The sequence below is a fragment of the Lissotriton vulgaris genome, chromosome 8, assembly GCF_964263255.1.
Source record: "Lissotriton vulgaris chromosome 8, aLisVul1.2, whole genome shotgun sequence".
Taxonomy (NCBI): Eukaryota; Metazoa; Chordata; class Amphibia; order Caudata; family Salamandridae; genus Lissotriton; species Lissotriton vulgaris.
Genome location: NC_141696.1, coordinates 373,199,578 through 373,223,612, shown reverse-complemented (window position 1 = coordinate 373,223,612; position 24,035 = coordinate 373,199,578). Strand labels below are relative to the sequence as shown.

General features: G+C 45.7%; 1 protein-coding gene across 3 annotated transcripts in view; it reads left to right on the top strand.

Moving 5' to 3' along the window:
- Positions 1-24,035, top strand: part of SYTL5 (synaptotagmin like 5) — a 1,215,112-nt gene that overhangs the window by 900,849 nt on the left and 290,228 nt on the right. For all 3 annotated transcript variants that reach the window (XM_086934158.1, XM_086934159.1, XM_086934156.1), the window contains 3 exons: positions 10,042-10,186; positions 11,420-11,530; positions 23,212-23,328. In XM_086934158.1, the coding sequence (XP_086790284.1) occupies positions 10,042-10,186; positions 11,420-11,530; positions 23,212-23,328 (373 nt within the window). The remainder of the gene's footprint in view (positions 1-10,041; positions 10,187-11,419; positions 11,531-23,211; positions 23,329-24,035) is intronic.

The window sequence follows — 24,035 nt, the reverse complement described above, 5'->3', positions numbered from 1 at the left end:
AGAACAGGGGCAGGGCCTCTGATTACCTCTCAGCAATCCCGCTGTGTGAGACTTACTGGAGGTAATAGGAGGGATAGTTGGCTCCCAAGGACCCCCATGAGTCAGGGGCAGTTCATCCCCCAACCAGTAGTGGCTAGGAGGCGCATTTGCAGAGTGGTGGTGAAAGGGGGCAGGGCCTCCTGTGATTGCCGGGTGGCTTTTTTACATTTTTTATATTTATTAGGGAAGGTCCCCCACTCCTGGGCCAATTTCGGCTCCGGAGACCCCATCCCTTGGGGCCCAGCCTCTACTACGGATGTTGTGGTCCCACCCAGGGTGCCCACTCACTTCTGTTGGGGTCCACAAGGGGAGACTCAAGGCCCACATGATCCTTGGTGGCTGCCTGCCTCCTACTGGAGCCAGCATTGCTTTCACTGAGAGAGAACTACTGGAAAGTCATCTCTCTCTGTGTTAAAGCATTTCTGCTCCCCATCCAGCAAGCAAGAGCATTTCACCCAATGGGAACAGTCCAGCCCGGACTGCCAGGCCAGGTCCTCCCTGGACTGCAAACAAGCATCCTAGGACCGGATAGCTTGACTCCAGTGGCATGGGGAGCACGGGACCCACATCTGGGCATACCCGTCCCACTTGGGGTGGCAAATGCAAAAAGAACAATTGATGGACAGAATGCAGAACAATGTCATACATTCACCCCAGTACAGAGATCTGGGCCTAAATCCATCGTTTTTTTGCTCACCATGCCATTCCAGTTTGGACCCAGCCACAGCAAATCAGTCTTGACCCTGCACCCAATGGGAACAGTCCAGCCAGAACTGCCAGGCAAGGTCCTCCTTGGACTGGAAACAAGCATCCTAGGACCGGTTTTGGGCTTTCAGCCCTCATCAGCCAGGATAGCTTGACTCCAGTGGGATGGAGAGCACGGGACCCATGTCTGGGCATACCGATCCCACTCGGGGTGACAAATGCAAAAAGAATTGATGGACAGAATGCTGAACAATGTCATACATTCACCCCAGTACAGAGATCTGGGCCTAAATCCATCATTTTGTTGCTCACTATGCCTTTCCAGTTTGGACCCAACCATATGCAAATCAGTCTTGACCCTGCACCCAATGGGAAAAGTCCAGCCCAATCTTCAGACGTGGGTCCCATGCTCACTACACCACTGGATTCAAGCTAGCCTAGCTGATGAAGGGTGATGCCCTGAAACCGGTCCCAGGATGCTTGTTTCCGGTCCAGGAAGGACCTGGCTTGGCAGTTCGGTCTGGACTGTTCCCACAAGGAACAGGGTCAAGACTGATTTGCATATGGCTGGGTCCAATTTTGGGTGGTGTGGTGAGCAAAGGAATGATGGATAAACCCAGATCTTTGTGACTAGTGGTGAATTTTTGCATTGTCCAGCATTCCGTCCATCAATTGTTTCTTGAACAAATCAAAACATTCACCCAGGTCAAGAGATCTAGGTTAAATTTGTCATTCTTTTGCTCACTATGCCTACTAGTAGCATTTGATTTACTGGCCCTGGGCACACACAGTGCACTTAACAAAGGACTTACCAGTAAATCAAATATGCAATTATGGATAACCAATCAGAATAATAATTTACACAGGGAGCACTTGCACTTTAGCACTGATCATCAGTGGTAAAGTGCCCAGAGTAGTTAAACTAGCAAAAACAAGGTCCAGCACACAGTCAAAAATACAGGAGGTAGAGGCAAAAAGACAGGGAAAACAACGCCAAAGATGCCACGTCTAACACATTGTTTATTTGACTTGTCACTGATCGATCCTCTGTATGGCTGAGGGTTAGAGTCAACATTGTCCTCCTCCCTTCAGTTTTTTGGAGTACTCCCATGCAAGGGAACATGGGAGTTTCCACCATGAATTAACACGTTCCTCATATTGCTGATCTGCAGTCCACCTGGCAAGCGGATGCCACAGTTTCAGTCTCAGCCGGGAAGCAGAGCCAGTGCCATGTTAAGACAACTAGAGATAACTGCCTTGATGCCTACCAAAAGACACCACAGTAGAGTACCAGTATATAACATTTAAGTAATTGTGACCTGAGTTCTAAATATCCTTGCTGAGGGCTGGAGGTTTCTGGTCAATGTTGTTATCACTCGCCACTGGATTCAGCTCTTGTTCGTTAAATGGTTAGGTTAACTTTTTTTACACATTTTTGGTGTGTCCTGAATTGAAGCCCCCTCATATCAGCATACGTTAAGATAATGTATTGCATTCATCATGGTGTTACAGCACCAGTTGGAACAGGGCTATTTTTATTCTAGTTGTACTTGTATCTAGAGCTAAACTCTTCGGGCCTGATTCACAAAGACCAAAAGCCTAACGTTACTATTTTTCGGTATTTTCAAAGGTATGTTATTACGAGTAAAGTTTGACTTTTGGTCGAAGTTAGACTTTTGGCCTAACTTTACCTTGTGAGTACCGAAAAGCTGTAAAAGTAGACTTTTGATCTAAGTTGGAATTTTTGTCTAACTTTACCTTCATGAATACCTGAAAAGTAGCAAAGTTAGACTTTGGTCTAAGTTAGACTTTTGGTCTAACTTTACCTTTGTGAATCTGGTGCTGTATATGTACGGTCTTAATACAAAGTAAATAAACAACTTGTCAGTCTCATTTTGAGGTAACTTGGTTATTGTACACATAAGAGACATTAACATATAGTCACCTTAAAATACAAGTTCAGAGCAATTACACATTCTTGCAAAACAGTTAGATCATCATGTGGCCCTTATTAAAAACCTGGAGCTAAATGCATTCCATAACTAAACAGACTTTGGAGACTCCTTGCTACTAGACTTTACGAAGGAAGAACTAGATGCTTGCAAGAATAACTGGTGATCCTGCCAAGAAGAGCTACTCAGTCCCCACAAAGACAGCACAAGGCCCAGCTAACAGAAAGCAACATGGTCAGCACAGTTTGAGAACCTAAGCACTTCCAGGAGTCAAGTAGGCATCACAATCCTGAATCAAAAACCATCCTGAATCCAAAACCATCAGTTCCGTTATTGTCGTTCTTCCAGAGATGTTGGCAATGAAAGTCACAGTACTCCTTTCTTCAGATCTAAATAGCGGCCTACATCTACTGTCACCGCCATCACTAGTTGAGGGAGTCCTGATACATGGTCCCAGTTCTCCCGTAATTAGACTGTCTCTCTCAACTGGCCAGTGGTGGCTGGACACCCGGGGGGGGGGGGGGGGGGGGGTGGAGGGATATTCACAAGGACACAACTCCGATTTATCCCCACCTTAACGCATCAAATGTGGAGATAGATTTAACACCCCATTCACAAGCTGGTGCAAACTGCAGTCATCACCTGTATTTCCACGATAACTGCCCCAAATGTATCTCCACGGTAGACACCACCAACTAACCCTAAGGAGATGCAGAGTAGTCGTTCCCGTGCAAAAACACACGAAAAAACCACAACACCACTTTCACAACGAACTGCCAGATCTGCGAGGCAACCAAAAACAGGCAATGAGCTACAGTAGCAGCAGGGAATTAACACCTGCCCATTGCTGGTGTTAAGCAGGACGACTACCTGCAGCATAAAAGGGAGCCCAGAAAGAGCCACAGCTGAAGACCCACAGATGCCATGGAGACAATGACGATGCACCGCAGATACCCATGAGGGCCACAACACCCACCGCTACCACCCCAGGCCCGCCACCACCTCCAGGATCCCGTCCCCTCCCCAGGAACACCACAGAGGCAGCGTACACAAAGACAGCGGACCCACCTGAAACGCACCTGCCTCCCACAGTCATGCAACTCACGACACTGCCAATGGGCACGCAGCACAACCACATCCAACATGGCACACAACATGTCAACCGACCAGACACGACAACACGACTCCATTGGGAATCCGGCCTTGTCATGCCCACAACCCAGCCGCGCATGGCACCACAGGCACACAATAGCAGGATGTGAGGAGAGGCATGGAGCTGGCATGTGCGAGAGTGGCAAGTGACTAAGGAATGTGAACCTACCTGTTGCCAGGTGTGTCGTGAAGGCGCTGGGCAACCCAGAGTGCAAACCATGGAAATGGCCATGTGGAGAGCAACTGCTAGTGCATGGAGTGTAGTGGCCAGAGAACGCTACCATGTCCCCACAGGCTGTGGGGCAGAACACGGAAATGTCGCACATCACATCCGCCCCTGCATGCTGTTGTGTAGTCGGTTGGACCTGCGCATGCCGGGCCTGCATAGGGGTGTGAACAAAAAGCCTGTCGCACTGGTCTTGGTTCTCATTCGGAATGGACCACGCGTCAGCCAGGGCTCCACTTATCAGCCCGCCACGAGTCCTGCCTCAAGCGCGACAGGACCTGCATCCCTGAGCGCCAGCTGCACCTAGGGCCGCTGGACCCCAGACCCGCCACGCCTGCCCCAGCACACCAACGAAGCTCTGCTCACCTGCCCACACTGGCGTGTGTCAAAGAGGGCCCACCACGTGCCGGTGCAAGCTCAAAGCACCAGTCCCACGACCTCTGCTTTGGCCCAGTAGGTCCCACATGTGGAACTGTGTCCTGAGTCCTGAATGGCAGTGACCACAAGTCTGTGGCAGTGGCCACAGCACCAGACTCCCTTCGATCAGTGAGGCATAATTCCATATGGCAGGCCTGCAACACGAGGTGCCACTAACCCTGTTCAGTGCCAGCCGGCCACACAAGGTGCCACTAACCCTGATCAATGTCAGCCGGCCACACGAGGTGTCACTAACCCTGTTCAACACCAGCCAGCCACACAAGGTGCCACCAACCATGTACAACGCCAGTTGGCCACACGTGGATGAGGGCTCAGGCCTACCCTGCGGACCAGTAGGTCACACATGTGGAACGGTGTCTTGGGCACGATGTGGAGGAGTCCACACCATTGGACACACCTCATTGAAGGTGGCATCCCCTAATAGCACTGGTGCCACTAACTCTGGGTGCAATGAGTCATGGGCACTATCTGGTTGGACCTTGGTGGCTTCTGAGTCCATGGCCTGGTGGATTCCTGCATCTTCATCTGGCTGGACTGGGCTTGGTGTCCCACCTGTGTCTGTGCCATTCATCTACTCCCTAGTGACTGTCTTCAGGGGACGTTATCATGTCACCTCAGCGTTGGCAGTGATCCTGGACATGTAGCTTTGCACGCACCCCCCTGCATGCACAAGCAGCGTGTGCTGGTCCGGCGTACATCAGGTCAGTGCAGGGGTGTGCTGATTCAGCAGGGGGAGCAGGGCGTGACTCGGATCTGGCCTTGGGCAAGAAGTGCGGTAAGTGTGTCTCTGGGTTGGGGTGTAGTCGCCACCTAGGCCACAGTAGTCGATGTTACAATGTAGCATGCACCAGCAGGGCGGGCCCGCATGTACGGGGACATGTATGTGTGCAAGACCGCTCAGGTTCTTGGCACATGCATGCAAAGTGTTATGTGTATCACCCCTGCAGTTGCAGGAGTCAGGCCTCATTTGGAGCGCGATCACAGCCAGCGATGGGCTGTACACCTGTGTCCGCCCTGACCGGTCCATTGGCCTACACTCACGTGGCCGCACACCTTCAAAGGCCAGGGTCATGGTGTTCCCAGGGTCGCCGGCATCCCACCACACCCAGGCCCTGGGGATCTCCTGTATGCATACTGATTGTAGGGATGGAAGTTCCTTTGTGTGAACTATTAGGCGATGGCACATCTGCAGCTCCGAGCAGGAACTGGCATGTGGCCAGCACTCCCTGACAAATACAATAGCATTTGCTTGTGACTCCCACACCACGCACTGCCGGAAGTGAGACCACCGTGTACACATCCCACACGCAGTAGTCCTTGGTCGTAGTTGGCGTGCGTGAAATGGTCTTCACACATACTCCCACCCTACCCCAGGCCTGCACCCGTTGCACACAGACACTGCTCATTGCACAAAGCTTTGCCATTTCATCCCCAGGACTGGCGCACGGCAAGCCGGTGCCGATTCTACCAGAGCCACTGACGCAATGGCAGACCATCCCGGACAAATGCTCGGATCCAGTCACGTGGACCTGTACCATGCACGTCTGCTGCATGTACTGGGGGCACTGCCGCTGGCCATCCTGCAGATCAGTTACCGGCTGAGCTTCTGCCTTGCGGACGTCACCTGCGTTCAGGCTGTGTTGTATTGTCGCTCGTGCATATTCGAGTGGTCCATGGATGTCTGCCTATCCAACATAACGGTAGCTGACCTGGATTATGACGTATGTGTGCGACTCCTGTTGGTCCACAACCCGGACTGTCACTGTGATGTCAGTTTATGGCATGCATGGATGTTTGACATGCAGGCTGGACACTGGACCTGGGAGATTGCACGAGTCCTTGTGTGCAGTGAGCACATTGAGCCACTACCCGATTGGGCTTTGGTGCACATTGGGGCCAGTTGTTTGCAGGAAGCACATCTGTCCGGGTCAGCTGATGGATTACGTCGATGACATGTCAGATGTGGTGGACAATGATCACTCATTGGAGATGTTGGCCTACGCAGCTGCACTCGCGTTCACGGACGAGTGACAAGGTACCTGCAGCAACAACTGGATGTGACCCATTGCACGTGTCCCAATGCCTGGTTGCATGTTGGGAATCTGGTTACATGTCCCAAGTCGAAAGTGGACATGGCTGCATCGGCCTGGACTCATGATCCATGCGCGGACAACCGCCACGGGTTGGCACTGACTTGTGTTGGTGATGGACTCCCCCGAGGTGGCAATGGGTGCTTTCCTATGTTCCTCATTCAGACATGCTGCTGCATTGGTCTACATATCGTGGCACTTCTCTTGGCCGTACTGACACACACTTGTTGATAAAGTTTCCGCCCTTTCACTTGTCTCCAACTTTGTTGTGTCTTGATTTGTATGCCAATGTGTGTGTCATGGACTCTCTGGCTCCCTGATATATGTGCATTGCCACCCCATCAGGACTGTGGGTTTGTACTTGTGCATTGTCATGTCCCAGTTTCGTGCTTAGCCAGATGCGTATGGCTGTTTACCAGCACCAGGCGGATGCACTTGTGTCCTGTATTGGGTTGTGCAAATGTTGGTGTTTGTGCCACATTGTGTTCGAGGTTCGGTGCTCTGCTTCGAATGTGTGTGTGCTGCATTGTGTGTGAGTTGTCCCTTCAGCTCTGATTTGGCTCACCCTTCTCCCTTTCAGGCAGTGTGGTTTTCACTTCTGTGCTTGTTCCGTGGTGTAATGTTGCCGGGTTGTGTGACTTGTGCTCTTGGTTGGTGTTGTTACTCTTAGGCATGGTTTGTCTGCAGTTGTGCTGTGCTTAATTGTGCATGTGTGCCATTGTGCCCATCTCCCCCCAGCCCCTGTCCCTGCTGGTTCCTCTCCCTGTTGCTGCTGTGTCTGTTGTTTTGGGTAGTTTCCGGTCGCCGATCCTGCCACTGTCTCCAGACTGATGTGGTGGACACCATTTCCACCATGTCATTCAGCTCCTGGTGTAGCTATGGCCTCCCACCTCCGGTGCCCATTGGTGCCTTCTTGTTGTCTGTGTGCTTCTGATTGTTTGTGCCTTTCGCATCATTCCGGATGTTCTGGTTTTCTTCCATTGTCCACCTCCACTCTCAGGCTGCATTCACATTGTCCAAAATGGCCTGCCATGTACAATAGTTTGTTGCCAATGGGGCTTGTGGGGTTGTATGCTGTCTCAGGTTGCCTCCATTGTGCTTGGCTGTTATTTTCTGTTTGGATTGTCTCTTTTCTTCAGGCTTTTGTTGTGCTCATTCCCACCTGCAGTGTGTGTCGCTGGCCTGGTGGTGCTTACCCCTGCTTTCCTCATCGCGAATGGGCTCTTCGCATGTTTTTTTGTGTTGTGTTTTGTGTTTTTATCTCCGTCGAGGTGGTTGTATCACGGACATAGGCGCGAGTTAGGCAGACTATCGCATGCTACCTCCTTATTGTGAATTCCACATTGACACAGGGTTATTTTCCCGCAATCGACTGCGATGTGTAAAGGTGCGTTGGCATTTATTGGTGATGTTTTGAACACGTACTTGTGAATATACCCCAATGTCTTTTACTTCTGAATGAGGATCTTGCGCTATGTCTGTGGCTTTTCTAGGGAGTAGCTGATGGCATCTGACTGTCCCAGTTCTCCAGACAAAAGCTTTCCAAACACATGCTCTTTTACGTTCAAGTAAAAATAACCGAAAATGCCGAACAATCTTTTGCCCACTAACCTTGCTAGTCAAGTACTTTTCTTAAACATTAGAAAAATTTGCAGATATATTTATATTTACCGTTAATTACGTGATTATGCTTGTGAATGAATGAGGGGAATCTTGTATCGCGCAAACTTAGCCCAGTGGGCGTCAAGGCTTGTTTGCTTAAGAGTCATTTGGTTTAGAAGTGGACATATTTAGCAAGCGGCTGCTCCCGTAGCTGCTCATGATGTTTTACATTTAACACTATATTCTAAGCGCAAAATACATCCTCACATCCATTTTGGAAGCAAGGGTGCATTTTTTGCTAAGAAAATAGCGATAATTGCCAGAAGAAAGTTGGGGAGAATTCTTTCTACAGTTGCACATTGAGCGAGTGTGAGTAGCTGTTCACTGTGCTATTTGTGCTCTTGTTGCATTTAGCACTATTTCCTAGTGCAAAGTGCACCCCGGCATCCAAACTCGATGCAAGCGGAAATATTGGAACTAAGAAAATAAAGTTAAATGAAGAATTTTACTTCTCCCATAATTAGGCGAAACCTCGCTGAAATTTGTGGTAATTCTGCATAATTACGCTATAGCTATTTATGTGACTTGCGCCTAGTATTTGTCTACCAAATCCTATTGAGTTATAGCATTACACCTCTCTTCACTAAGGCAGCCAAACAATCACTCCACTTTTCCTCCTCCACAACATCTCTAGGCATATAGAATTATGGACGGGTAACAGGGAAATTCAACTATGCTTTTCACTGAAGAGTTCTGTATGACATCAAATAGACAACAAGAGCAAATCTCAAGTATAAAATAAAAATCTGAATAAAATATGAGTAAAATAAGCTGAATAAAAATCAGTGCAAAAAAGCATTGGCAGAAAACTCAGGGAGAGGCATCAAAGTACTGGTCAGGTGGAAAGCTGTGCCCAGCACATTATTGTGGTCTACATATTTTGCTTCACAGCCACATATCTCAAAAATAATTCCTGGTTAAGCTTCTTAGACAAAGCCATTTTAATGACTACCTCTGCCTTTCTCATTCCTATTAAAGCACTGAGTTTAGGGGGTTTTCCCACCAACATTTTTGTAGCTTCTCAGGATCAGAGGCAGCCTGTTTAAAATGTTTGATGATTTGATGAGTAATTGTTACATTCCAGGTGCTAATGATACCGTCATGGACGTTATATAGGGGTCCCAGGGGTCCTCGCTGGCGTGTTCCTTGCAAGCCCTGGCCCTGCCTTTGCGACCCCTGGGCTCTGATGTGGCAAAATCAGTGCCCGGAACAGAGGCGGCTCCTAATGGAAATGGAAGCCCGTTGGGGTTCCACTTTCCTGGTTTTCTTTCAGTTATTTTTATTACACAAATAGTGAATATTATTATTCACTCTTAGTGTACTAAAACATGGAGTACAATAAGCAGGAATTTCACCCTATCTGGGAGGTAAGGTAAGTAAAATATGGTTTAAAATGTATGTTGTGTGCATGCTTCCGGGTGAGAGCCTTTATGTGAGAGAGAATGTGTGAGTGTGCTGCATGTGCAAGCATGCGTGTGTGAGTGAACGTAAAGGTCAAATGGCATGTGATGTCACTCCCGCTAACCCTGGCATTTTGGTGATTTGTGGCTTATAGATGCCGCGAGTCAGAATTGTTACTTACGGAGAAATGGCTGTTGGCACTAGTTACCGCGAGCCAGGGATTATTGTCAGTAGTGGTATTTCACTTCCATTGGAGCTGACCTTTCAGTTGTGGCGCGCAGGCGGCCTTGGGAGTTGCCTCGTTTACTTGTCAGCCCCGTGATTTCATCTTTGCACATCTGCAGCTGGAAATATTGATTTCTTTTTTTTTCCATAGAGCCTGTTCCAAGTAAGGATGGTCGGGGGAAGAATAAAGATCCTGTCCAGGAGACTATTGAAGAAAAACCAGAAGACCAAGCTGACGTCACTCCATCCTCAGGAAACGAACATAAAGCAGCTGGCAACGGATCCCGTATGAAAGGGTATGAGATGATGTTTAAATAATCCATTAAAAAGGGCACCGGTATCTTTAACGCGATTTGTCCTTCTTTCATTTCCGCATCTGTTTCTAAATTGTCATATCTGTCTATTCCCCTGGTGTTACCCTGATCTTTCGATGTGGTTCTTTTTCTTGCTTTTTACAATCCCGATTTCCGTAATATAATGTACAACGTGCTGTACAGATCTCTTGAGTCCAATGTTTATTTATAGCAAAGTAAAAGAAGCTATTTTCTCATGGAAACTTCAGCCTGTGCATAACTTATTGCGTGTAAACCACCCTACATGCTATTTTTTAGCTATCTTACATGCTAATTCCCACAATTTAGGCCAATGAGTTACTTATTGACAGTGAAGAGTGAGATTTAAACTGAAAAAAACGAGTGTTTTTGTATTCAGAAGTCAAAACGTGAGCAATTAAAATAGAAACCCACTTTTTTCTCACACAGTATCCATCCTGTAAGGATGAGTCTTTCCAAACCAGATCCGGGAGACTCCGTAGGACTTGTGCATCAAAAGTAACCAAAAAATGAACACACTTCAAAGGCCACATTTGTCTTTAAACTGTTCCTTCATTATTGTGGTGTTTGTCAGACCTGTGGCAAAAGGGGAAATGGTTCTGCCTTGCATCAGAATCCACCATACATATAGCTCTTATTTTATCCATCATACTATCAGACATGGTAAGCAGTCATTACATTTTTAGCAATAAACATTACTTAAGTGGCTGCTTACAATACAGTGTGTGAATAAGTTAGGAACCATAAAAAGGCAGCAGCAAAGAGGTGCACAGACACGTGGAGGTGCCAAGGTCAGCAAAAGCATTATGCATCTATAAGGTAATTATTAGTGATCTGTCAATGAATTCCTTGACACTGTTCAATAGCTATGGTAGGCTCCCAATATTAAAAGGTTTTAGTGAATGACTTGGAATAACAGGTCAAGCTGGAAGTGTTTTTTCCAAATGGTAGTAAATAGTATTAGCAGGGATACCAAGTGCATCTCTTCCACCACACTAGTCCACTCATCATTAGAGAATGTAAGAAAGAAAAATATGTTTCTGCTTCTAAAAGGGGAAATGTGTGTCACACTGATGCCAAGCAAAGAAAGTACATTTTCCCTGCATATTTCAAAGTGCAGTAGTCTGCATGAAACCACGTGGTAGAATCAGCTGTCTCTCCCTCACATCTGAAAGAAAACTTGTTTTCATCATGCAGGATCTTTAAGCCTGGCCGTGGAGCTAAGAAAGCAGAGGATGGTCGAAGCATTATTGGAGATGCTGACACCCAAAGTGTGCACAGCATGAGGAGTAATAGGTCGACGCCTGGGTAAGTGACATATTCAACATTTCTCTATGAATTCAACATAAGCAGATTGTCAATCGGCGCGAGTCCATTTATAGAATTAAATAAGTGTTTTCCCTAGCTACATATTAATTTGCAGATGGTTCTTGGATAATTTCATTGGATTGTAGAGTGTTAAGTGGGCCCATGACACTACCTAGACTACACAGACCAGTTTTTTTCATGTAATTATTGCAAAAACATAAGAATAAAATGAGATTTAAAATAAATGAAAGGTGCACGCAAGCATAAAACTAATTTCAAAAAGTATCAAAGTTGACCCAGTACTTTAATTGGATACTTTATTGTAAGCTTGCAGTCAACGTGTCCGTAGGAAGGTTTCAGTCACATTGATAATTTCCCTTCCAATTTGATCAGCTTTTAACATGTGAGGTCCAATTTAAGATCTTCTGCTAAGGAACACTTTCTAACAGGCTGTTTAAGTTTAAGGTTATTATGAGATATTCTGCACATAAACCATGAAAAGCTTGCCAGAAAAAGGTTAGACATCCTAACTGAATTAAAGGTCCTAAATAGACTTTGGCAAACAGTGTATTCCACCATATTTGTGGTATTCCACAACAAACATGGCAGAGGACCCCCATTTGCCAAACAAGTAGCTCCCCTGCTCTGTTTTGAGCAGGGGAAGCTACTGCTATGGGAGTTTGCTTTTTAAAAGAATGAAAAAAAATGCTGTGCAGGCACACCATTCATGGTGCCTACACCTCCAAACATCAGTATTTTTAGAGGAACCATAATAGCAACAATTCCTCTGAAGGCACAGATATTTTTCCCTACCTGGCAGAGAATGCTAAACATGGTGATCCGTAGACCGCAACGGCAGGATCATACATCCATTTGCTGCAACTGCAGAATAGAGTACAGCTCACCATTGTCCAAATAAGACCCCAAGTCTCTAACACAGTGCTAGGCTAGATTAAGGTAGTGCTGAGTCAGATGATCAGATTTAGATGCCTAACAATTCTCACTTTCATGTTTTTAACAGATTTCAGCGTATTAGAATTAAATTGGCTGATATACACTAACATGGATGAATAAATGAATGAATATTTGATTTCTAGAGCGCAAACTTAGCCCAAGGGTGTCAAGATTCTAGAAAAGACCACTGCTTTTGTTAGTAAAATGAGATGGGTCATGTGAAGTACGAGGCCATCTTACATAGATTGTACAAATGAAAATTGACTGTCTAGTAACTTAATTTATTTGGCTGTCCAAAGATAAAGCTGAATCAAAAACTACTCTCATGTTTCTAGCTGTTGGCATAGGCATAAACCAAAGCTCACTTGGCCAGCACTCAGTATTACCTTAATTTGTACCTGAGAGCAAACATTCAGTTTTGCTAGTACTTAAGCAAAATCAATTGATGGTCATATTGTGTTCAACCACTCCTAGGCATGATTGTGCTGCAGATATCCCCACTGATTATTATAAATCTACCATAATTTCGGTACCAGTTGCATACAATTGATACCAGAGAACAATGGCCTCAATTAGAAGGGATACAGGAATCATATATATGTTGAACAGTAGGCACAAAAAGGCAAAGCCATAAGGGAAGCCCACAGTCTGGTGCATGGGAAAGAGAGCTAAATTGTACCAAATTAACAGAATGTTTCTGGTCCAACATAAAAGAGCTAATCCAACTCAAGCTCCTTCTTTTATGGCCACCACTGATTCCAGCCTTTCAAATAGAAACCTTGGTTTGCAGCATTAAAACACTAGGCACCAAAGAGATCAAGTAAAATCAGTACCCCTGGATGTCACTCATTGCAGAGTGATAACCTTTGTACTGTGATGTTTCTTATTGGTGGACGAAACCTGAAAAGCATCATTTCGCTCACAAGTAGTTTTAAAGTATATCATTTCTTTTTTAAACGAAATTTAATTGTTGATTTAGGGCTATAGTTAGCTACTATTACAGGATCCAGAGTATGCTTTTTCTTCAGAGGAGTCACTGTAACATTCACTAAAAGCAGTAGCTACATACCGTTGTGTAAAAAAACATAGATACATTTACTATAGCCTTTCATTATAAGCTACGGTTTTGCTTTACAAAGGTAGCTGGAAAAATATCTTCCACAGATTAGTTGGATTCAGCCTTCTATCTTCTATAGATATGAATTCAAAATAAAGTGGCACAATGAATTGATGAATCTCTCTCGATGAGTTAGGATCACTGTGTTCACATTTTGTGATAATATTTTAGTACTGAGTTCACTGCTTTGTACCTCGCAGAAGGCTTACAATTTAATATCAGGAATGATAATATGAAATGCAGGGGACTTTTTTTTATTTTAAAAGGTTATTGTCTGGAACACTTTACATCATTGAATTTATTCCCGTAATAATCATATTTAGCATTTGTTATTATGTTTTTATCAATGCAGAAGTGGTTTTTGCAAACTATCTCGTCATCAGCATGTTTTGGGTTACTTCAGATTCTTTCAGGTTGACTTTCCTTTTCTTTCAATTTCAATATTAAAACTGAAAACAAAGGAATTGATTGACAAGCACATCATATTACTTAGGATTTAATTGCTGTAAGTAAATGTAGTTGTCTCACATTTCTTCAGAAAGCATTATAACATTGGTGTAATCTTAATGGAAGATTAAACCTAATCAAAGCATGAGCTGCCTATGGCAGAAATGTTATCAGTTGATTCACTGGTCAACAGCTGAGACCTGAAACCAAGTCCATCACTGATTAAGCCCCTTTTGTTGTGTGAATCCTAGCAAATTAAATTAATCAACAGAACTAAAAGCTGCTGTGTAATTGGCAAGGGTGTGAATGAGCAGTCATTTGGCCGGCAACAGAATAGCTGGAAATGTAAATCTGAAGTGGGGCAGGACTGATATGTTAACATCCCAGTCCTGAAGAAAGCCAGTTGTCCTTGTTGTTTGCATTACCCAAGGCCGAAACATGTAAACCTCTTTACAGAGTCAAAATATTACCCTTTCTTTTAAATCCTACTCATTGGGGACCTAATAAAAGTAATGAGTCCATCATTAGTTGGTTGTATCTCATTCACTTTGTTCCCTTCTGTCTTATATGTTAGTACACCTACATTAGTTACCCATCTTTAGGTCCATCCAGAGCTCACCTGGTTACTAAGTTTGAATCCCACATTTGTAGGACCACTGTGTAGTATTTGTAGTTCTTACTAAAGAGGGATACTAGTGAAAGAATTACAGTGATGTTGACCTCATATATAGATAATGCATTTCAAAGGGAATGTTTGTAGCTATGTTTTGGTAGGTAAAAGTAAAAAACAGAAGGTTGGTTACTGCTATGCAAGTTTTCCTATTTGAACATATGTTAATGCTGATGGATTCTGGGAAATGTTTTAATTTAGGCATGCTTGAATAGTTTGTTGACATTTTTGGAACTGCAAGTGGTTCTGCAGAAGACTGTGATGCTAATGAGCCTGATTTGCAGAGGGATCTGTCTACTCTCATGTTCAGATGGCTTTGGAGAGTCATGGGAGAACAATTGATTGCTTAATTACAGGGTGTATCATTGACACAGCAGGACCAGTTGATAGGGTGTGTCCAAATAGGACTGACATTGGGTAGGGCAAGATTTTCTGAAGAGCCTCATGAACTTGTGTAAGACAGCATTCTTCTGTGTCATAACAAAGGACGTTAGACATGTTAAAATGTAATGAAAATCGCGTATACTATCAAGTCAGACAGTGACTATACAGGATAGCACATGATACTTTGATGTTGCAAGTAAATTGTGTGTCTTTGATTGTTGGTATGTTAAACTTTCTTGATGGTCCTCATGTATTAAGAGCAAATTATTGATGCACTGCCACAGAATAGAATCCGGTCCGTTTAAAATAGGCTACATAATCTGACTAGAAACTCTTCCTTTCACTCAAAGCTCTGAAAAGGTTGGCATACATGAGACAAATATTGTTTCCATTTCAATTTACTGTATTTGAATTATTGAATTGCTACATTTGTTCTAAAAATGAATTTGAGCATCCTTAATAGCAAGGTAAGAGATGTGACCTAAGTGCTAGAGATGTTGACTTTGGAACTGGAGAACCAGGTTCAGCTCAACATCTTGTGATTCTTGGCAACTCACTTAATCTCCCTGTTCCTAAAGAAAACAGTCTTAGGGTTATTTGGGCTACCAAATTATTTGGGTCAAGTCTCTCATTTTTCCATTGACTGTGCTGCCCAGCTCTTCCATCAACATGCCTGGCTCAAGTGTTAACACATGGTTTTTGGTACCTGGGTTTTTCTGTGACCATGAATGTCAAGGAATCCATGCATAGGAACCTGTTTGCCCAGTTTGAGCACTTTCGGGAGGTTGCGGTACACTGGAGGGTGCTTCCAATCTCTTTGATGGGCAGGCCTTTGCTTTTTAAGATGATGAGCCTCTCCTCCATGTTATACTCCCTTCAGAACACCCCAAATAGGGTGCTGCAGAACTTTTTCAATAAAGTCAATAGCGAGTTGCTCAAGCTCCTCTGGGATGGAGGTTGCTCATGGATCTCCCTCGGTAAGAGACAGCAGGCGATCTTCGAGGGGGGACTGGCCATCCCCGACATCCGTGTTTACTACTGGGCTGTCCAACTGATGATAATTAACAAATGGGTATTTGGAGACAGGAGGAACTGACCTATAGGTTCGATCACAAGGCTGTGGGCGACCAGGGATATCTTTCTATTGTATACAATAAAAAGCAAATGTGTTAATTGCCGAGCAACACTCAGGCAGTCGCTAGGACATGGCACAAAGCCAATAAGTATCCAGTGTGGGAAAACGAGCAACTTGGAAATTACAGGGCCTCTTACCATGGGGACTGATAGGATTGGGGACATTTGGAGGGGGCCTTACTATTGTCTTTTGCAGACCTCCAAACAGAATACAGCATGGGGGCCGGGAGCACTACAGATACCTACAACTCAGACATGCACTGCGGTTTCACGTACCTGAGGGAGAACAGCTACCGGAGACCTCACCCTTGGAAGACCACTTGTTACTGGACACAATGCTAGTTAAGGCAGTCTCCTTAGTATATTGAAAAATCTTGAACAACTCCCCCTGATCCGTTTTGTTCCCTACGGGAAGCTTCGGAGGGAGACATAGGACTCACAAAATATGACTATTGGGTGGAGGCCCTTCAAAGCTCTACAGAAATAGCCATACAGGCGCGTTTTTGGCTCATACAACTATGTATACTACACAGATCCTGCTACTTCAGATCCTTATTGCACTGCCTGGGTCACTACGACTCAGCCTTTTGCGCCAGGGTTTGTGGAGCGGTCAGTTTATTCTTTCATATCCTTTGAGGCTGCCCAGTGATTCAACAGTATTGGAGGGAGGTCACACAGGTCATGGCCGCTGTTACAGGCCTTGCTCTTCCCCTTTTGGTTAGATGGCTGGTATTGAGCATAACGGGGTAAGGAAATTTGGCCCCGGTATCCTAAAATATTATTGATGTTAGCGGCAGGTGTGGTCAAACACAACATTTCAAAAACAAAGTTCGATTCCTGGTCATCACGGACTGCAAGAATGATCTAGACTGGTGTCAGCTAGCAGAGCATGAAGACTACCAGTGTAGGGGCGGCCTTGAATGTACAAGAAGATCTGGAGCAGAAGGAGCCAATATAGAGAGATTTAAGCAGTTCTTGAGCAGGTGCTTTCAGGTGCTCAGCACCGGCACTTCTTTCACAGAGCCAGGGCTACACTTTCTGACCCAGCAGGTGGTGGTCTCAATATTAATTGTTCAAATTCTAAATAAAAAGAATAACATACATTGCATGGTGACTGGCTGGTAAATGTTCATAGACAGGCCAGCATGCGCCTGTTTAGGCAGGCATGAATGTGTATCACCATGTTAGTGATGATGTCATCACACCAATCACAAATCCAAGACGTCATCGACAAACTATGGCTTGCATTCCATTCCCCGAGTCTGCTGCACCCTGCCACTGCATGAGCCTAAGCTTCCATTGGATAATTGTAGCTAGGGGCTGCCTCATGAGGGAGTTGAGGCAAGGAAGCTGCGAGAGCGCATTTGGAACTTGGGAGTGAGGGCTCTTGAGGAAGTTGAAGTTGAAATTGAAAAGGTCTTGTATAGCGCTCTTCTACCAAGCGGTTTCTTGGCGCTGCAGACAGAAACTAAAACTGAGGAAGGAAGAGGGTGACATTTAAAGAGTATAAGCCAAAGAAAAAAGATGAGTTTTCAAAGCAGCCCGAAAGTCCAGATAGGAAGGGATGGATCTGATTGTCAGAGGAAGTGAATTCCAAAAAACGGGGGGCAAGTATCGAAAACCTGGAGCCACGCGATTTCTTCTTACGAAATCGGGGGACCAAAAGAAGGAGCTGGGTGGAGGATCGAAGATGTCTAGCAGGAACATATGCAGTGGCAGTGCCAGCTAGAGACATGAAGGTCAGACAACCCAGTTTGAAAAGTGAGCGCTCCTTGACAGGGAGCCAATGAAGAGTCTTGAGCAGAGGGGTGATATGACTAGATTTGGGGAGCCTAAAAATGAGGCAAGCCGCTTGGTTTTGGATGAGCTGCAAATGACGACATTCATAGGCTGGAATGCCCACAAAGAGGGCATTACCATAATCTAGTCGGGAGAGGATCATAGCCGAGACAATGAGTTTGAGGGCTTCAGCCGAAAAGTAACATGACATTTTACGGATAGTTCTAAGGGAAAGAAAACAAGAAGAGACTACTGCGTTTATCTGGGGGCGTAAGGAAAGGTCCTGGCTGACCTTGATGCCGAGGGTTCTGACAGAGGCAGAGGGAGACGGGGGGAAACCAAGGATGGGGGGCCAGAAAGCAGAGGACCAAGGGTTGGAGGGACCACCGATAAGAACCAACTCTGTCTTATTGGGGTTCAATTTGAGTTGATTGAGATTCATCCAGTTATAGATGAAGGTAAGAGTGGAGTGAACCCTGGAGACTGATTCGGGAGAAGAGGAGAGATTGAAAATAAGCTGGAGGTCATCGACGTAATTAAACCCTGTGACCTCCATATCCTGTAAAGCAATAATAAGGGGGTGTATGTAGAGATTGAACAGAAGAGGGGAAAGGGAGGAGCCTTAGGGTACCCCACAGGAGACGGGGCGGGTGGGTGCAAGAAAACCTTCCAAACGAACGGCCTGAGTTCGGCCTGCTAAAAAAGAGGTGAGCCAAGACAAGACTGACCCCCGTAGGCCGGCACCCCTGACACGGTCGAGAAGGATGAAATGGTCGACCGTGTCAAAGGCCGCGGACAAATCGAGTAGGACTAAGGCCTGGATGGAATTAGTGTCAGCACTACGTCTGAGCTCATCAACCACTGAGAGCACCACAGATTCCGTAGAGTGTACAGGTCGGAAACCGGCCTGGTGGTCAGCCAGGAAGTGATGAGTCTTAATGTAGGTGGAGATTGAAGAAGTGATATGGCTCTCTAAGATCTTGCTCAAGAGTGGGAGGAGCGAAATCGGTCGAAAGTTAGAGGAAACAGTGGGGTCGGCACCAGGTTTCTTTATAATGGGGATAACCGTGGCTGATTTAAAAGCATCAGGTACACTTCCTGAAGTGATGGAGGTGTTGAGCAAGGTAATAGGGGGGGCTGGACAGCAAGAAAAGATCTCCCTCAGGATATATGCCGGGCAGATGTCAGCGGGAGAACCCGTTTTAACTTTGCACAGGAGGGTATTAAAGGCTTCTTCCGAGATCAGCGGGAATTGGTCGAGAGAGGAAGGGGGCGGGGGATGTTGAGGGCATAAAAACAGAGGGGGTGCTGAAGGGATATTCCGTTTTATGGTGGTGATTTTCTCAGTAAAATAATCGTTAAGGGTGTTACAGAGAGATTGAGAGGGAATGGGTCTAGGTGCAACTCTATCAGAGGCAGCGAGTTCGTGCACGATGGTAAAGATCTCTTTGGATTTGTTTGCTGCCTGATTGATTTTCTGAGAGAAATACTCTAGCTTGGCGGTGAGTATCGCTTTTTTGTAGGCCCGAAGGAGAGCCAAATAAGCAATCTTAAGGTCAGGGCAGTATCTGCGACGCCAATGGCGCTCAGCCTGTCGAAGTGCAAATTTCTGATTTTTTAGAGCATTGGTGAAACATCTATTGGCGTCATGTGGACGACGCGTTCTAATTAGTCTAAGTGGCACAACTAGGTTACAGGCCTCTGAGAGCCAGTTGTCGAGAGTTTCTACCTGCTTGTTAGGGGACAATCTGTCAAGGTAGGGGCAGAGGAAGCTAAAGAATGGCCTAAAACAGCCAAGTCTACCCTATTCCAGTTGCGGGCATATATATTTTTGAGAAGAAAAGGGGGATTGGTCTCCCTCAAAGGTGCTGAAAAGGTGATCAGGGAATGATAGACCAGGCACAGGGAGATATAATAGGAGTGGAAATTGACAGATTGGCAGACCAAACTTGGTCAAGGATGTGCCCGTGAGTATGGGTGGGGGAGGATATGTGTGGCGTGAAATTAAGGCAATGAAGGGTATCGGAGAAGTCTTTGGACATGGTGTCCTTGTGTGGGTCACCTGGCCAAAAGTTGAAGTCACCCAGTAGGAGTACAGCGGAGTTGTTGATCACCAGAGTGGCCAGTAGATCCTGTATGGCTGGGATGAAGTGGGACATGGGGTGAGGGGGGCGATAGAAGAGCACAATAGTAAGAGGGATCGCAAGATTCGTAGAACGTACCACTAGAAAGTCAGTAGAAATAATGGGGTGGTGAGTAAGAGATTGAAAATTGAGATTAGAGCGTAGCATCGTTGCTACGCCGATGTCAGTCTTCTCCTCCGGGCGGTCGGCGCGGAGAATGTAGTAAGAATAAGGGAGGGAAGTAAGGATATCAGGCAGGGAGGCGGCCGTATACCAGGTTTCTGTGAGACACAGGATTTCGGGTTTGAAAGTGTCAAGGAGGTCAAAGAGTTCCAATTGAAGCTTGACCGCAGACCGGGTATTAAGAAGAGAGACTGAGGCCATGGGCGGGAGGCCAGTAGTGAGTTTGGAACAGGATTGAGGGGAGGCAGGGCATAACAGCTCCTTGTCAGAGCTAGGGTAACAACGTACGGAATTAGAATGATCATAGCAGGCAATTTCAAGGGAGTTAATCCGGGTCAGCGTTGAAGGGCTAATAGGCCAATCATCGTGGTATGCCAGGAGTTGGTTTGGTAAATAGTAGAGGGAACAGACAGGGTGGGGGGCCCCGGCCTGGCACGGCCTGGCGCAGACGGGCTAGCATTTGGCGCGCCGCCGGCGTGCCCGCTGCGCGGCCGGGAAAGACACATAATTGGATAGCGGAAAAAGAGGGGTGTGTCCTGGCGTAAGTGGGCGTGGTCTGGGATGAGGGCTTCCCCAGAATGGCGGCAATCCTTCTGCGACCCGCGGCAGCGTCAAGATCGGCTGTGATGGGAGAAGTGTTCAAGGTGAGGATGTCCAGGTGCAGGGAGCACGGTAACTGATAAAAACACAGCAAAATACAACTTTAAAAGCAATCGTCGCTCCCGGCTTCCGCCTCAGGAGTTAGTAGCTGTCTAATACGCGCGATGAGAAGAGCGCGCTTTAAATAGAGGAGAGGGGCGTGTCCTGGTGTAAGTGGGCGTGGCCTGGACTGGGGGCTTCCCCAGAATGGCCGCAATCCTTCTGCGACCCGCGGCAGGAAGAATAAACTAAAGTAAGTGTGGACTTTCCGCTTGCTGCGTAGCCAGAGTAGCATATCCTGCAGCCCTTCATTGCTGCTATCCTCAGCGTGCTCAATGCAGCTGTGGACCACCACAACTTTTGTGTGCCATGGCGTCACCTGTAGAATCAGTGCGCTGCACCCCAGTATAGTAATTGCTGAGCGTGCGTGAGTCGAGTAGGCACCAGAGCCATACTTACCAGCATTGGCAACATTACGGCTGGGGACAATGCCTGTGCTGTAGCAGGCAGGGTCACAGCAAGCTGAGCAGTGGATGCTGATACCGTCACCATCCCTGGACCTACTAATTACAGACAGTACTAGCAGTGACATCACCTGCTGTGCTCGAGCAGCCGTCTGTTCCGCAATAAACACAGTCATACCGCACTGATTAATATATATGCAAAAAAAGCATTTTCATTTGGTGTACATTTTGTTTTTGCAATCTGTGTAGGTAAGAAAGTAAAACACTTCTTTAGGAATGACAACAGGAAAACACAGAGTTCAAAATAGCAGGGGCATGTACAGGCTGACGACAAGGGTCACAGGCAGCAGCAGTGTTAAAGATGAGAGAGAGAGCACAAGTAAAGTGGAGAAAGAAACAACAGGAGAGAAGAGAGATAAGAGGGAGCTAAGTAGAAGAAAAGAGAGCAAATCAGATACTAAGAGAAAGCAGCCATGATGTGAAGAAGAGAGCATTAAGAAGAGAGAAGATAGAATGAAAGAAGGTAGAAGACAGGACAGAGGAAAAAAAGCAGACAAATGATAAAACGGAGACACAGCTAATCACTGCTAGAAGAGTGATAGTAAAGAGCCAAGATTGAGGGGAGAGAGAGCAAAGCATGGATAAAAGTGAAGAGGGAAAAGGGCAGGGTTATGATGAATAGAGGGCAAATCAGAAACACAGGGAATAAGGTAACACACCAGGTGTGACAAAGATGATAGAAAACAATTAAAGAGGTATGGATAGACTCTTAAAGCAAAGACTTAGGTGACAGACAACAGATCACGGTTAGAAGATAGAGACTTAGGCAGTGAGACTGTGAAAGTGGGGCTCACCGGAGGAAGAAGTGAGCTGTGGCCTTCTTGGCAACATTTTCAGCACCTGCACTTCTTTTTTAACAAATTAAGCACTGGATTTAAGGGATTGTCAGGGGATCTGTGGGAGGGAGGTAGAAGGTTGTTTTGGCTTGGATTGTATATCTTTACGTTCTAATATGCCTGTATTGCTATAAAAGTGATACATCTGTTGCCTTCATCGCTACTTGAAACTGATGAGGTTTGATTCTCTCCCCACTGACTAGCTATGTGCATATCCAACTTTGTAAACACTGATGCATACGTAGCAACTGCTTAATAAAACGAGTAATACAAAAAAGCAATCCTACATTGTGTAATATATTCAGGTAAAGTTCTCACAGTCGTTTGGGCATATTTTTTGCTCTGTACAAACAAACAGCAAATAAAAGAAAAAAAATGATAATGCCATGAAATTTAGTGAGGAAATTAATTCCTGTTATTTATAGTCATCCTTGTGGCAAAACCAACCTCTTGTGATTTTTAGGCAATAAAAGATAAACATTCAACATCAAAAATTGTACATTAAGGTATATGAATTTATCTTAACTGAAAAGTCATTCTTGTAGCTATTCATAATGAGGTTTAGATAATTCTGGTGTTGTTGTTTTAACATGGTTCACTTTCAACCAGAGGCAACAAGTTGTGTCAGATAATTTAACATGCATTTAATTGATTGGAGCTTGGAAGCCTTGGCTTGCTGGCTCTAATTAACTGTGTTCATTAAAACTACATTTCTACAATTCCAAAATATTTATTGTCTCAGACGATTTCGGTAAAGACATCTGTGTGTGTTTGTTAATTGAAATAGTATGTGGTTCCTTCCTGCCCAGTCATAAGAAAACATGCATGCATAGCGAAGCCAATATTTATGTTGGAACATATCCTAACAGCTTTTTGGTTTGGCATTTGCAGCACCTTGCCCAATAAGAAAACGAAATTACAAGTAAAAGGAGAAGATGTAAGAAGCGTTCACTCAGACTATGATGCACAAAGCATGCGCAGCAACAGATCGGTCCCACACTCTCACAGGTGAGATTTTATTATTTGTGAATTTCAGGTTTCCAACAGAATCATGGGGCCTCATTTATGAGAAATGACGCATCGCTGCGTGAAAGCAGCGATGCGTCACTTCTCAGTGCGCACTCCTTGCGACATTCCTGATGCGTCATATTTAATGTATGACGCATCATGTCGCAAGGAGTTACAGATACGTCAGTATTTCTGACGTATCTGTAAGCGCAAAAATGACGCATTGCTGGAGTGTGTCACAAAAGTGACGCAACTCCAGCAATGCGTCCTTTCACATGGGGCAAGCTCTATGTGAAAGGCCTGCGTCAGTCTTACGCCTGCTGTGAGGCAGGCGCAAGATTTTGACGCAACAGCGCCCTAAAAGTGAGGCAGTGAAATCTCATAGATTTCACTGCGTCACTTCTACGACCCTCAGTTGCGTCAATACGCCCCCCTTGCATACATTATACCTGGCACAGGTATAATGTGGCGCAGGGGTTTACAAAGTGACGCATCTACCTAGATGCGTCACTTTGTAAATATGGCGGAACAAGGCTCATTTTTTACGCCACTGGTGCGTCACAAAAAGTGACTCACCGGCGGCGTAAAAGTGACGCACAGCCTCATAAATGAGGCCCATGGATTTTACCAAAGGAAACGCAGTCCTGGGGATTAGCACATACCACTGCATTGTATGTACTGATACTCCTAATAATACGCCTGATGCA